This window comes from Anopheles aquasalis, chromosome 3 (genome assembly GCF_943734665.1).
Source record: "Anopheles aquasalis chromosome 3, idAnoAquaMG_Q_19, whole genome shotgun sequence".
Classification (NCBI taxonomy): Eukaryota; Metazoa; Arthropoda; class Insecta; order Diptera; family Culicidae; genus Anopheles; species Anopheles aquasalis.
This window is the reverse complement of record NC_064878.1, coordinates 9,590,001-9,603,153: the sequence shown is the minus strand read 5'-3', so window position 1 is coordinate 9,603,153 and position 13,153 is coordinate 9,590,001. Positions and strand designations below refer to the sequence as shown.

Genomic DNA, 13,153 nt, shown 5'->3' with positions numbered 1-13,153 from the left:
CAAGGGTTGCTCCCCCCGTAAAAGGGTCACAAAATATCCCTTTTTACGGTTGGTTTCGGAGGTTTTGATTTAATTGGCCACCCTAGGAATTATCGCGAACAATGCGATGGATTGCTGCGCTTAGATCGTTTGGTAGTTAATCAAAGTAACGTTAAAATCAGCAAGTAGCCGACAGCTTGTACAATAAATCGATTAACAACACAAGATCCATTTAGCAAAGGAGGCTTAGGCTACCTGATCTAGTAGCACTTAACGGGGAAGCGTGAGGGTTCCGCTTGCTTATCACCGACGGCACTTGCCACACGACAAGGTAATTCACCTGGCCGCTGGTAAGGTGAAGCGGTTTGTCGAGAGTTTACAAGTTTGAAATAGAATTGTTTTGTGTATACATTTGTGGATTTACTCAAAGTTTAAACTAGAAAACGGTCCTGTGGTTAACTCAAAGGAATCTCAGGCCCATTATTAACTTTTTGGGATTATTATCTCAAATTTTAAATAATTTTAAAATATCCACAAGCAACCTACAAAACAAAGCACTTTTAAATGGTTGATAAGATGCTGCAAATCACAAATAGGGCTATTACACCTTCTAGTTAAGACTATTGCAGTGATCGCTGGAAAACTGTTTCATTTCTAACTCCAATTTCAAACTCCAAACGACCGATTTACATCCTTAATATCTTCTGTTCTTTAAACACTCTCGCAAACCAACTGAAATTATTGCACACAAATTGTTCACAAAACCAATTCTCAAACTGCTACTACTACTTTGCGCTCCTATTCGCAGGATCTGCTTTCCTCGTGCACTGCCAGCGGGCCAAAGTTTCACAATTCCACCACAACGATCGTCACTATATACACTTAATCCCTTCCAATAAGCTTGCCGCGAGGGCGGACAAGAGACTCTTATCAGAAGCAATAATCGTTTTGATAAAGTACTAGGCGCACCAGCGTGCCAGCAAGTTTCTGCTTCAGCCTTTTCTGCCCCGAACCGACGATGCTGCTGGATGCGCTGCTCATCAACGACTAACGGCAATCTGCAGCCGAGCGGACACTTAAAAGCGAACCCATCGGCACCGTACCACCCCCCCGGCCATCCCTCGTCGCCATCGTCGCCGACGTCGTTGTCGGTGGAGTCGTTTTATGTTCGTTCGGAGTTGCGAAGCGTACCCCATAGCCTTGGAAGCGCGTGGTCCCGATGGCGCGTGCTCCTTCGCAATCCCCTTTTGGTTTGGTTGCACAGGGCACTGGAACAAACAGTCCGCGTCCGTTTAGCGCCTGTTGCGCTTCGGAAGCCGCCACCGGAGAGATTGAAGGGGGGGGGGGGGTGCGTTGGGCCAATCGACGCCGTCCTGCCTCTTGAGAATGTCGGGCAACTAGCCGGGAACAAGAAGTCAGAACGGAACGTCCTTTTCTTCTTTCTTTGTCAATACGGTTCGATCGGTCTAAAGTGGAGAAAAAAGAAAAAAAACTATCGAAAACTACAGGAATCCTCACGTATCCTGGGACTGAGGAGGAGAGGGGGAGGTTGTGGATTGTTTCAACTTCAACGAGCTTTAGGGCTCCTTCACGCGCCAAGTAGAGTAGTACGATGGCTCCCAGCAGACAGTCCTCGAGTGCCTGAAATCCTGCCAGTCCTTTCAAGGAGGATCCAGGGGGGAAAAGATAAATAAATACAAAACCGTTTCCGCTTTTCCTTCCGGTTCGGTTCGTTCGGACACACCTTCAGCACCCTGGACTGACCGTCATTAGCCATCCATCCCATCCGTCCAATACCCCAAGAATGCCGGGTACGTCTGGGTTTTTGGATAAATTCTGGAATCCCCGTACCCGAAACCCGCATTGGTTCTCGAGTAAACTGGAGCTGCCTGGTGTAACTCGAAGCCGGCAGCTGGCGCCAGATCGGATTTTACATCCTTGAAAACGATAAAGATTGGGCTGTTACTGCTCCCCCCCCCCCCCCTTGGGGGCCGTGGATCGATCCGTGAAATGTTGACGAAGATTTTGGCTGGAATGCCGGAAAGCATGTGCGATTCGCGATTGATCTTCTCGCTCGGTGGGAGCGGTAGGAATGGAAGTGCTTCCTCAGGAGTTGCTGTTCTTTGGGGTCTTTGGATGGTAAACAGTTTACGCACTGGAGTGGTACGGTTACGTGCCCAAGTACGCGTCCGACCATTGGCCTGTTGCTTCTTGCTGGTTCTACATAATAAACAAAGAAAGTATATCCAAAGTCTGATTTTATTTGGGGAAATTTTAAAGTGGAAGATTGTGAAGCAACTATTGAAATCTGCAAGGGACATTTATCAAAAATATCGAAAATGGTCTCTTTACTGAGAATAGCAGACGACGACTCTGCCCGAAACACACTCTTAGATCCTTGGTAGGCCTTGACCACGAGCGAACGAAGATTTTTTTCAAACAAGTCGTTTGCAGCAAAAGTAAAAGTGCTTAAGAAAACTTATCTATTGATAATCAATTGATAAACAATTGAAGTGTTTGAAAATGTTAGACTTCTAAAAATTATAGGTAAATTTCTTTCTGAACCGATCTAAAATAAAATGTAATTTGATTTGATTAAAGATGAACAGCCCATCCAAGAAGGCACAACTTTGCTCAATTTAGCCCGCTGCGACTAATATATTAACTGTTAAGTCAATTTAAAATTTAAACCAAAAAGAGACCTGCGGGGATTGTCCTGTGCTTATACTAAAAATAATACTGTTTTCCTTGTCTACTTTACACAGTTCGCATTAACAAGTTGTGACCACATTAATGGAATAGTTCTATTGCGAACTATTTCACTAGCAAGAAACACCAAAAACACGAGAACCTTATCATCTGCACTACATGTTTATTGCATTTTCTCGTTCGACATCCACGCTAATTAACCGCAAAACTACCTCCCTCTCTTTACGCCTTTGGTTCCTTGCTGCGCACCTGCGTCGTGATGGTCAACAGCACCGGCATGCCGAACGTTTCGATCAGATCCGACGTTACCTGTTCGTTGATTTGGCGCAGCTTTCCATTCGACTCACCGCACACCAACCGCGCGATCCGCTCGCTGGGACAGGTCACCACAACGCTGGTCAGCACTCGACCACCGACGACCTCGTAGAACTCGAGCTCGGTCTGCAGCAGGTACGGTATCTCCTGTGGCATAAAGTCCAGCAAACGTGCACGGACACTCTGCACGATCAGCTGTTCCGGTGATTGATCCGTGTGCTCATCGGCCATATGTTCCCAGGCTTGCGGTTTTGCGTTCCCGTGCACGAACGTCATCACATCACGCAGCCCATCGCCCGTCATCGCCGAGACCATAAATATCTCCGTAAAATGTGGCCACCCCTCGGCCTGCTGTACCGGTGCATCCGTTGATGGTTCCTCCTGCACCTGCTTCTCCTGCTGTCCTGCCAGCTGTGGTGCCAGCTTATTGCGCCGCCTCACTGGCACATAGTCACGAATGCTTTCCACCCGATTGCAGGTAAGGTTCTTCACGATGTCCAGCAGAATTCGTTTCGATTTCAGCGTATCGATTTTGTTCAGGATGAGAAAACTGGGCAGATGGGAGTATTCTTCCAGCACACGCAACAGCACCGGATTGAGCGCGTGGCGGGTCCACGAGTTTGAAACATCGTGCACCACCCCGATCAAGCTGGAGTGTTGGATCGCGTGCCGGCAAGCGGACACGAACTGGGCATCGAGCTGATGTTTCTTGATTTCCCGGTTGCCAACGAGACCGGGCGTATCGAAGAGTATGGCTTGCGAGTTCGAGCGGCTGTGAATCGCTTTCGATGCCCTCCGGGTTGTATGTACTTTCGCTGAAACTGGACAAACCTGCATAAGAAGGAATAAAATAAGGTTTTTCTCTTCAAAATCAATAAATCCACTCCAACCTACCCGTTGATCGATCAGCCGGTTGATGAGTGTACTTTTGCCCGCATTCGGCATCCCAATCATGGCCACTTTGATGAGTTTCTCTTTGCCGCTGGTCGTTGCTGGTTGATCCGTGTGTTGGTTACCGTTTTCCGCAGAGTGTGCGGTAGCCAAGCACCGCTGGGGTGGCACAAAATTGGCGGAACTAACCCGAAACCGCCGTAGCAGCCAGATGGCTACCTTTAGGTCATACATTTTCGCGACCAAGGAACAGAACACCTTCTATTTTTTCTTCTTGAGTGAGGATTTACCAAAGCACGGATGTTGAAAACAGTTTCATTTCTATTACTTCTGCACGGTTACGGATGTTCCGGATGTGAAATGGACCGATTACGTACAATCCGTTTGTTCCCTTTGGTAGCTAAGAGGGTTATCCGGTAATCTTATTAGCAGAAGATCTTGTTGTGATGGTAACTGGAAGAAGAACTTGAAACTCACCAGCGCGGATTCCTTTCGGGACTCCCGGATCGCGTCCACAGGTTTCTGTACTCTCTAGGGTTGATTGACGACGGCTTGCGATGCAAATGATTCGTAGTCGTTCTTATCGGTCCCGGAAAGGTGCAAAAATGTTAATTTCCCTCTTTTTGCAGCGAACTCGTAACGAAACTCTAACCTCAAACCGTAAACCAAAACAAACAAGCCTCAGACAGTAGCAGTGCTGCCAGGCGGACCATGGTTGTAGCCTAGTTTGTTCAAAAAAGATTTGAAAAACCAAATTTTTTTCATCCTTTTTCACATAAAACTATGAATGCTCTTCATTCAACCTATTTCGTCCCCTTGCTTGGCAATTTATGCATTTATTCCAAACACCCCCCCCCCCCCCTCGGTATGCGACCTTCGCCCTCCGAACACCGTTCGCACGTGACCAAACAAACGCGATCCTCTTCAACGGCCACCATCCTCATGCGAGCGCCGATCGCGATGTGTGTTTGCACGACAAAAAAGGCAGCCAGGCGAAGAAACAGGTTTCCCGAATGTGTGCCAATCAACCAACACCAACCAGCCCACAACGTAGCGATCGTGCAAAAATGCCTTTCAAATGATCGTTAAGATGGATCGCACCGCCAGTGTCGCCGCAAACGAGCACAAGACGAGTGAGGTGAGCAAATAGCCGCAGCGTGGCAGCTTATCAGTTACGCGATTGCGATTTGCATAGGTGAGGCTACGATAAGCCGCGGTAATAAAACTGTCGGTATTCTATTACGACGAGTGAATTGATATCGGGAAGGTGCGCGGTCTTCACAGACCTGCCGGAATCGCGGCGCCCTGTGGTAGTACCGTTCATCCGCCCGTTTCCATGATTGATTGGCAGCTTGTTATCTCTGCACAGCCTATATATAGGCTTAAACAAATTGTCACCATCATCGTCATCGCCGACCCGATATTGCACGCATTACAAGTTCTTATCTTACGGTTTTATCTTTGGCATTACGCTGAGCAGTGCCGTTCAACGGTCATTCCGTGGTAACCCTCGTACGAGGCAGTCCAATAGTGTTGGCTAGATGGCGTCGACAGTGGTCTGGTCGGCCCTGCTAGTGGGCCTCTGGTGTGGTGGCCTCTTGACCGATGGTGCGACCGTACAGATCCGTGATCTCGGATCCGTTTCCGGCTCGGAGACCGTTACGGCACGAACGGAGCAGAAAGTGTTACAGTTTTTCAACATTCCCTACGCACAAGCACCGGTTGGACAGCGTCGATTCCGCGAACCCATCCCTCTGCCTCCCTGGACTGGAGTGAAAGATGTTTCGAGTCCGGGGCGATCCTGTCCCCAGCCGGGAATAACGGATAAGTTACCACCAGCGGAGCTCACCAGCGCGATCGAAGACTGTCTGTCGCTTTCGGTCTACACGAAGAACGTAAGTAACGGTGTGGCCCCAGATAAGATGGTCGGATAATGACCGTTGGTTCGCATCCTTAGCTTACGGCGAAGCTCCCGGTTATGGTGTACGTTCACGGTGGCTCGTTTTACCTCGGCAAAGCGGCCGATCATCCACCCAACTATCTCCTAGAACGTGACATCGTGTTGGTGGCCATCCAGTATCGTCTCGGTGCGCTTGGTTTCCTCTCCACAATGACCACGACCATCCCGGGCAATGCTGCCATGCTGGACATCTTGCTTGCCCTACAGTGGGTTCAGGATCACATTGCGGACTTTGGTGGTGATCCGAGCCGTGTAACGATCTTCGGTCAATCGGCCGGTGCCGGTGCGATCAGTGCGCTACTGTACAGTCCACGCACGGAACCGCAATTATTCCAGCAGGCGATCCTGCAATCCGGTGGCTCAACCGCTTCCTGGACCATCGATCCAAGTCCGCTGGAAAATGCGAAGGAAATCGCACGTTATGCGGGCTGCGATACGGTGCGACCGATCGAGGACATAGAAAAGTGTCTCCAGGAGCTTCCGGTCGTCAAGTTGCTCCAGGCTCTCGATAAGCATTCGGTAAGCCAGGCAAAGGTCAATAAATGATCGAGGCTAACACGCTTCTCCTCTCTCCAGCTCGATCGAATGCAGTATCAGGGCATCAACAATATCGGAGGCTGCGGAATGGTCGTTGGAGGACCATCAAACTTCCTACCAGCGGCACCATTCGATCTCATCCGTGCCGGCAAGGTGCGCAAGGACATTCGACTGATGGCCGGTGTAACGAAGCAAGATGGCTCGTTCATGCTGACGGACGTGTACGATATGCTGCACGGAATGGGACTGATCGAGAACCGGACGTTCAACCAGTTCGATCTGATCGACACCGTTAACCGGATCTTCGGTATCGATGAACACGGTGGAGCGTTGGCAGGATATGAAGTGGAATCACTCTTCAGCGAGCAGGATCTAGCGAGTGGAAACTTTACCCGGCTTATCGATGGACTCATTGATGTAGGTTTCGATCGCGAGGCGTGTCGAGGATCGATTGTTTTCAACCCTTTCATTCATCCAGATCGCAGGCACGATCGTCATCAAGGCGCCGGTGCTACGAGATGTCCAGGCCAACGTACGCTACAGCGAGCAGCCAACGTTCCTGTACAGCTTCGACTATCGGGGCGAACACACTCGGTTCGGTTACGGTGCACCAACGGAACACTATCCGTTCACCGGTGGTGCCCATCACTCCGACGATAACCAGTACCTGTTCCCGTATCCACCCGAGTCTGCCAAGCTGAACGCAGCCGATACGGAAATGTCGGAAACGATGGTGGATCTCTGGACGTCCTTTGCCATCACCGGTGTTCCATCGTCTTCTCGCGGAGTGCCAACATGGCCACCGGTAACAGGTGAGCTTTTTTGCGTTTCTACAACATAGCAGAACATTATTTTATTGTTACAAAACATCTGTTTCTCTACCACGCAGGACCAACCGGGCCGTATCTTCACATCAACAAACCGGCCACGATTGGCACCAACTTCTACGATGAGTATACTGCCACCGTTCATGAACGTACGTCCAGCAGTAAGGCACTGGTACCAGCAAGTGGAATAGTTTTCGCGTTCTTATCGGTTCTGCTCATATCGGTTGTACGCACCTCAGCATAAATCATTGTTTGCTGATAAGACGCCAAACGCGAGCAACAGAACAGGTGGTGGTGCGACACTACCGCAAATTAATTTACCTTTAACTTTCCCAATCAATTACAATCGGTTATAAATAACTATAAAAAAGGTACCCAGTGGTAAATGGCACAGAATTAGTCATGAAGAATCATATTTAAAGTAATCGTGCACATGTGAAGCAATATGCATCTCGCAATAAAACTATCAATCAAGTGTTTCTATACTCGAACTGGTCTAGTAGCTTACTTAAAAGGCGCCTTTTGTGCGATCATCGCGCTAGCTGTGTTTAATCAAAGTGACCCCAGTTGCCATTTTTGGTAAACCATCTGTTGGACAACCCCCAAAGAAGCATGTTCGCGGGGTGTTCCATTTGTGGCGGTTTGCTGCAGGACAACGTCGTACTTAGCCATTGCGCCCATATTTATCACACCGAATGCTTGAAGGCCTACGTGCAGCAAACGAAGAAACCGTGCCCATCGTGCAGCAGTGAAAACATTCCGGCGCACATGCAAGCCACCCGAGTGTACCTCACCTTTGCCGAACGAGATCCTGAGGACGAGGAAGAAGAGTGTTTGTGGGAAATATTCGGAGAAACTACGAAGCAGGAAAAACTTTTGCGCAAAACGGTTAAGATGCAGGGGATCATCCAGTGGTACACGAGCAACGAGGTAATGGATTCGCTGAGCGTGTTCAAGGTGAACAGTGCGAAATAGCACACGGTATGACAGTGCCGGAAATTAAGGAACACAAATGGTGTTAAATGCTTTCGATTAAATTTGTGTGAAATTCAAAGTGAAACCCACCAAAAATAATCTTTCACTTGTTCATAGGTTGCTAGGTTCTGTTGCTTGATCCAGCATGCCGGTACACTCATCCAGTAAGCCTTTGCTGGCTCATTTGCATATCAATCAAGTTGCTGCTGATTGATGCCCCCGGCGTTGGTCCGCTACGTGAAATCGGCATTTATGTGTATTCTGCCTCACGACCCATTACAGCTATTTAAATGCACCTAATATCAATATGGGGCACACGTTATCACGCTGACCACGCTCGGTATCGTGACACAACATCTCTCAAGTGCGAAGATAATGTAGTGCCAGCGTTCGGTAAAAGGAACCGTTCGCTAGCATCGTCGTATCAGTACCTCGTGAAGCACAACACGGCACAATGCAGTTGAAACACATTCGTTTCCGGATTCCACTTGTGTTTGCCCTTTTACCTCTTTTTGGTGCGTTGGTTGAAGCTCAAAATCCCCGTGCAGATCCCCTGGTCGCGATCGAGGGACTAGGTCTGGTACAAGGTTCCATCGGTTACAGTGCCTGGACGGCTCGTCCTTTTAATCAGTTCTTCAACATCAAGTACGCGGTAGCACCGATCGGGCCACTCCGGTTCCTTGCACCGGTTCGCGTTAGCCCATGGCCTGGTGTGATGAACGCTTCCACGCCCGGTCGGCCCTGTCCACAGCTTGGTCGACTGGCGGATGTGTCGCTGGTCGAAGACTGCCTGTCGCTGTCCGTCTTCACCCACAACGTAAGTATCGTCTGCCGTGCTGGTGACTCGGACTGCATTTGCGTCATCATTCTCTTGGACGTTCTCTCTGCTGTGGGGAAAGAAATCGGTTGCTCACTGAAGGTCTGACGCCCGTGATTCATTGATTCGAGTCACATGTTCCCATTACGTCGAAAGGCAAGCAATCGATTACTCAATTCGGTGTCGAAAAAACATGGATCGGCAAGATGTTTAATCGATCCGTCTACTCGACAGAGGAATCATATCTGCGGCAGTCCACCGGGGACATATTCTTGCTCATTCCTGCCTATCTATGGTCTATCTAGCGAACATCGTTTATCGTCATTCCTGTCGATCCGTGACGGTAGAGAGACAGATTCCGCCAACCAGTGCCTGAGGTTATAAAAAGGAGCTCCACCTGCTCGAGGGCTTGATCAGTCGGTGATTGTAGTGCACGGTGTGCAGACCGTATCTCCGTTTTCCACCCAAAAGGCTTTCCGTGAAATGTACTCAAAGTGGGGAAACATTATCGGCCAGCTCTGTGTGGCGCTGTGGCTGATATCGCAACAGTGCGGTGTTAACGGTCAGCAGAACACCCCGATCGTGGTGATTGATGGGCTCGGTTCGGTACAAGGCGCGCGTGGCCGCACAGCATGGACGGATCGGGAGATATCCAAGTTCCACAACATACGCTACGCCGAGGCACCGGTTGGGCAGCAACGGTTCCGTGCTCCGATAGCCGCTCGACCGTGGAGCGGTGTTTTCAATGCTGCCCTACCCGGCCGTCCCTGTCCACAGTTGCGACAGAACAACGTGACCACGGGTGACATGGTTACGTCCGAGGACTGTCTGACCCTTTCGGTGTACACGCATAGCGTGAGTACAAGGGCGCGTGTGATTAGAGATAACCAGACCAGACCAGAGATAGATACTGTGCTGTTCTAGCCGTAGCACTGCGTTTCTTGCCAACGCTTGTAATCTTTGAACTTGATCTTTCTTCCTGCAGACAACTGACAGCCGACCGGTGATGGTGTTCATACATGGCGGAGGATTTTCTGAAGGTGGTGCCTCCGATTACGGACCAGAGTATCTGCTCGAGAAGGACATCGTACTCGTGGTCATCCAGTATCGATTGGGACCACTCGGGTTCCTCTCCACCGGCACAGCGAACATTCCTGGCAATGCTGGCATGCTGGATATGATCATGGCACTCGAATGGGTCTCGCAGAACATACGATTCTTCGGAGGCGATAGTTCGCAGGTGACGGTGTTTGGTGAGTCGGCCGGTGGTGCGGCCATCTCGGCGTTGCTTTACAGTCCGCTGGTTCGTGAGACACTGTTCAGCCGAGCGATCATTCAGTCCGGTTCCATCTTCTCGCCCTGGGCCACCTGTCGATCGCCAAAGGAAGGAGCGATCGACATCGCACGGCGCGTCGGTTGTGATCGTCCCGCGGAATCGATGGAGGATTGTCTCCGTTCTGTGCCCGCTGTGTCGCTCATGCAGGCGTACAATGATCACAGGGTAAGTAGAATGTGTTTTGGGACTATTTCAAGAAAAACTCCCGTTCATTGTGCTGCAATTACGTTCCCAGATCGCACAGTTTAACATTACGAGCTATGCGGATGTAGCAGGAGCGTGCATCGTGATTGGTGAAGCTTCACCGTTTATGCCGAAACACCCGAAAACGTTCGCCCGGAATGCGATCAGCCATGTGGAGCTGATTGCTGGCACGACCTCGCAGGAGGGACTGTTGTTCTGGGAAGCCGTTTACCGGTACGGGCTATCGTACGATCCGGCCAACATGAAAACATCCTGGGAGCTGTTCCAGCTCGTCGAAACCATCAACGATAGGTTCGGTTCGATGTCGCACGATGGTTCCAGTACTTGGTATCAGCTATTCAACAGCTACCTCACGACCGAAATCGATCGAGCAAACTTCACCGAGCTGCTACCAGCGCTAGTTGATGTAAGGATGTAGCCATTGATTGTGAAAGCTGCAACTTAGCGATCATCTTCTCCTCAACAGATCTGCGGTAACCTGGCTATCAAGGCCCCGGTAATGCAGGATGTGGTGCGGTTTGCATACGCAAACACGGACAAAGTGTACCTGTACAGCTTCGACTACAGTGGAACCCCGTCGATGTACAACTTCTCGGCCAGCCAGGACTTTCAGTATCCCTATCCGAACAGCGTTTTCCATGCGGAAGATCTGTTCTATCTATTTCCACTGGGCCAACGGCTTAACCAGCAGGACACCGAGATGGCCAAGCTGATGGTCGAACTGTGGACATCGTTTGCCACGCGAGGAGTCCCCACAGCACCGGAGCTGACTCATAGTTGGGATCCCGTAACACGTAAGGCGCCGCTCGCGTGCTATACGGCGGTCAGCTGTTTTACTCTGTTATCTTTTCTTTGTTTGTTTGACAGATTTTAATGGGCCGTATCTGAAAATCAATAGCCAGTGTGAGAACCGGAACAACTACTTCAACGAGTTCACTGCTTCCATCGACAAAGCCAGGAACGATCGTTCTGCGGCTACACCCCGGTGCGTGCTGTCCACCTCCGTTCTTATCGTGTTAACCGTGTTCATCAAAACTATTATCGCTTAATAATAAAGTAAATAAAATAAAGTATTATTAACGAAATAACTACCATCCGCCACGTGTCTTTCATTCACCACGTGCCACGAATAACGACCAATTTAAAAAAGTGTTTCTGTTTCGCTGCATGGGTCTCGTCTACGTGGGTTTGTTGTTGTTTGGAAAATCCTGAAGTCCCGGTGGGCGCTGGAAAAATCGCTGCAAAAAGTGGGAATCATTTTGGTTGGATACACTCCAGGGAGGATTCTAAAATATGCAATTCAAAACCATCAAACCAAAGGATCCATCACTGGTGTCTTACTTCATCCTTTGCTTTTTGCGGATTGTGCTCGTGTTCGTGCCGCAACTCGGCTATCTTCATCCGGATGAGTTTTTCCAATCGGTGGAGGTCATCGTTGGTGAGTTGGCTGGCCACACCAATATAAGATCTCCTGTGCCGTATGCTAAACCGCTCCTGTGCTTCTAGGTGACGAGTATGGGCTGGAGGTGACACGATCGTGGGAGTTTAACAGCACCTTCCCGGTGCGCTCGATAGCGGTCTCCTACCTGGGGCTCAAGATTCCGTTCTCCTGCCTGCGCTTTCTGTCGATGTACACCAACTACTATCTCGGCCTCAACCTGCGCGGTAGCTACGTAACGCTCGTCTTTCCCCGCCTACTGATGGTGGCGCTTTCGTTCGTAAATGACTGGAGCCTCTATCGCATCTGTCGTTCGTACGGCCTGCAGTACCAGTTTCGCCTACTTACGCTCGCCAGCTCGTACGTGATGCTAGTGTACGCAACGCACACGTTCTCCAACTCGATCGAGATGGCACTGTGCTCGCTGCTGCTGTACATCGTGAGCGATTGTATGATCCATTCCAACACCATCATCTATCAGCGTGAGTTTCTGGAGGAAAAGTATCGTGCCGCTCAGCGAACGGTTGAGAAGGTCCGGTTCTACAAGCTCAAGATGTCGTTGCCTTCACACTCACTGAACCACTGCTTTCTGATGGCGACGCTGTGCGTCGTAGGGGTGTTTAACCGACCAACGTTCCTACTGTTCGGTATGCCACTCGTCTTTCACTGGATGCTGCGCGGAATGGGAACACGGACGGTATCGTTTACCGATTTCAATATGCGCATCTTCATCTTCGTACTGTCCGCCTTACCGGCCCTGATCGTGTGCATTCTGATCGATTCCATCTACTATGGCTACCTGACATTGGCTGAGCTGGAGCGACAGGATATTGGAATCAATAACTTTGTCGTCACGCCGGTCAACTTTATCCGATACAACATTGTATCGGAGAACACTGGCCAACATGGTGTGCATCCGTTCTATACGCACCTGCTCGTAAACATTCCACTTCTTTACAATGTGCTCGGAGTCATTGCCATCCTTTCGTTGCTTCTTATGATGTATCGGTAAGCGTGGCGCTAGAGCGTGCACTCGTGTTATGATTCTCCATATCAAAGATCTCATTGGTTTATTGCAGGTTCGCCGCGAACGAGTACACCAGCTTGCCCAGAGCGCAATCCTTCGTCGGACTGATGCTGTCGGCCATCTTCTTTCCCGTGATTT

General features: G+C 49.9%; 4 protein-coding genes across 7 annotated transcripts in view; 3 read left to right on the top strand and 1 right to left on the bottom strand.

Moving 5' to 3' along the window:
* Nucleotides 1–2,831: 2,831 nt before the first annotated feature.
* Nucleotides 2,832–4,540, bottom strand: LOC126574878 (GTPase Era, mitochondrial). Of its 2 annotated transcripts, none has more exons than XM_050235287.1 (3): nt 4,372–4,540; nt 3,898–4,315; nt 2,832–3,834 (listed from the first exon to the last, which is right to left on the bottom strand). In XM_050235287.1, exons 2-3 carry the CDS (start codon nt 4,126–4,128, stop codon nt 2,911–2,913), a joined length of 1,155 nt encoding a protein of 384 aa, XP_050091244.1. In that variant the 5' UTR covers nt 4,129–4,315; nt 4,372–4,540; the 3' UTR covers nt 2,832–2,910. The 2 variants fall into 2 exon arrangements, with proteins under 2 accessions (XP_050091244.1, XP_050091243.1); XM_050235286.1 differs by having other exon boundaries at nt 3,898–4,294.
* A 355-nt stretch (nt 4,541–4,895) lies between these two features.
* On the top strand, nt 4,896–7,701 carry LOC126574816 (glutactin-like). Of its 2 annotated transcripts, none has more exons than XM_050235200.1 (6): nt 4,896–5,032; nt 5,375–5,789; nt 5,852–6,373; nt 6,431–6,808; nt 6,870–7,203; nt 7,281–7,701. In XM_050235200.1, the coding sequence occupies exons 2-6, from the start codon at nt 5,436–5,438 to the stop codon at nt 7,460–7,462; spliced, it is 1,770 nt and encodes a 589-aa protein (XP_050091157.1). In that variant the 5' UTR covers nt 4,896–5,032; nt 5,375–5,435; the 3' UTR covers nt 7,463–7,701. The 2 variants fall into 2 exon arrangements, with proteins under 2 accessions (XP_050091157.1, XP_050091156.1); XM_050235199.1 differs by having other exon boundaries at nt 5,007–5,089.
* A 936-nt stretch (nt 7,702–8,637) lies between these two features.
* Nucleotides 8,638–11,632, top strand: LOC126574462 (esterase E4-like). Of its 2 annotated transcripts, none has more exons than XM_050234680.1 (5): nt 8,638–9,010; nt 9,996–10,511; nt 10,582–10,956; nt 11,017–11,344; nt 11,418–11,632. In XM_050234680.1, the coding sequence occupies exons 1-5, from the start codon at nt 8,648–8,650 to the stop codon at nt 11,597–11,599; spliced, it is 1,764 nt and encodes a 587-aa protein (XP_050090637.1). In that variant the 5' UTR covers nt 8,638–8,647; the 3' UTR covers nt 11,600–11,632. The 2 variants fall into 2 exon arrangements, with proteins under 2 accessions (XP_050090637.1, XP_050090636.1); XM_050234679.1 differs by lacking the exon at nt 8,638–9,010 and adding an exon at nt 9,442–9,865.
* A 127-nt stretch (nt 11,633–11,759) lies between these two features.
* LOC126578667 (GPI mannosyltransferase 4) overlaps nt 11,760–13,153 on the top strand; it is a 2,526-nt gene continuing 1,132 nt past the window's right edge. Inside the window, exons 1-3 of the mRNA XM_050241469.1 lie at nt 11,760–11,988; nt 12,057–12,996; nt 13,068–13,153. The exon at nt 13,068–13,153 is cut by the window's right edge and continues 1,132 nt beyond it. Coding sequence (XP_050097426.1) covers nt 11,844–11,988; nt 12,057–12,996; nt 13,068–13,153 — 1,171 coding nt within the window. The 5' untranslated portion in view covers nt 11,760–11,843. The remainder of the gene's footprint in view (nt 11,989–12,056; nt 12,997–13,067) is intronic.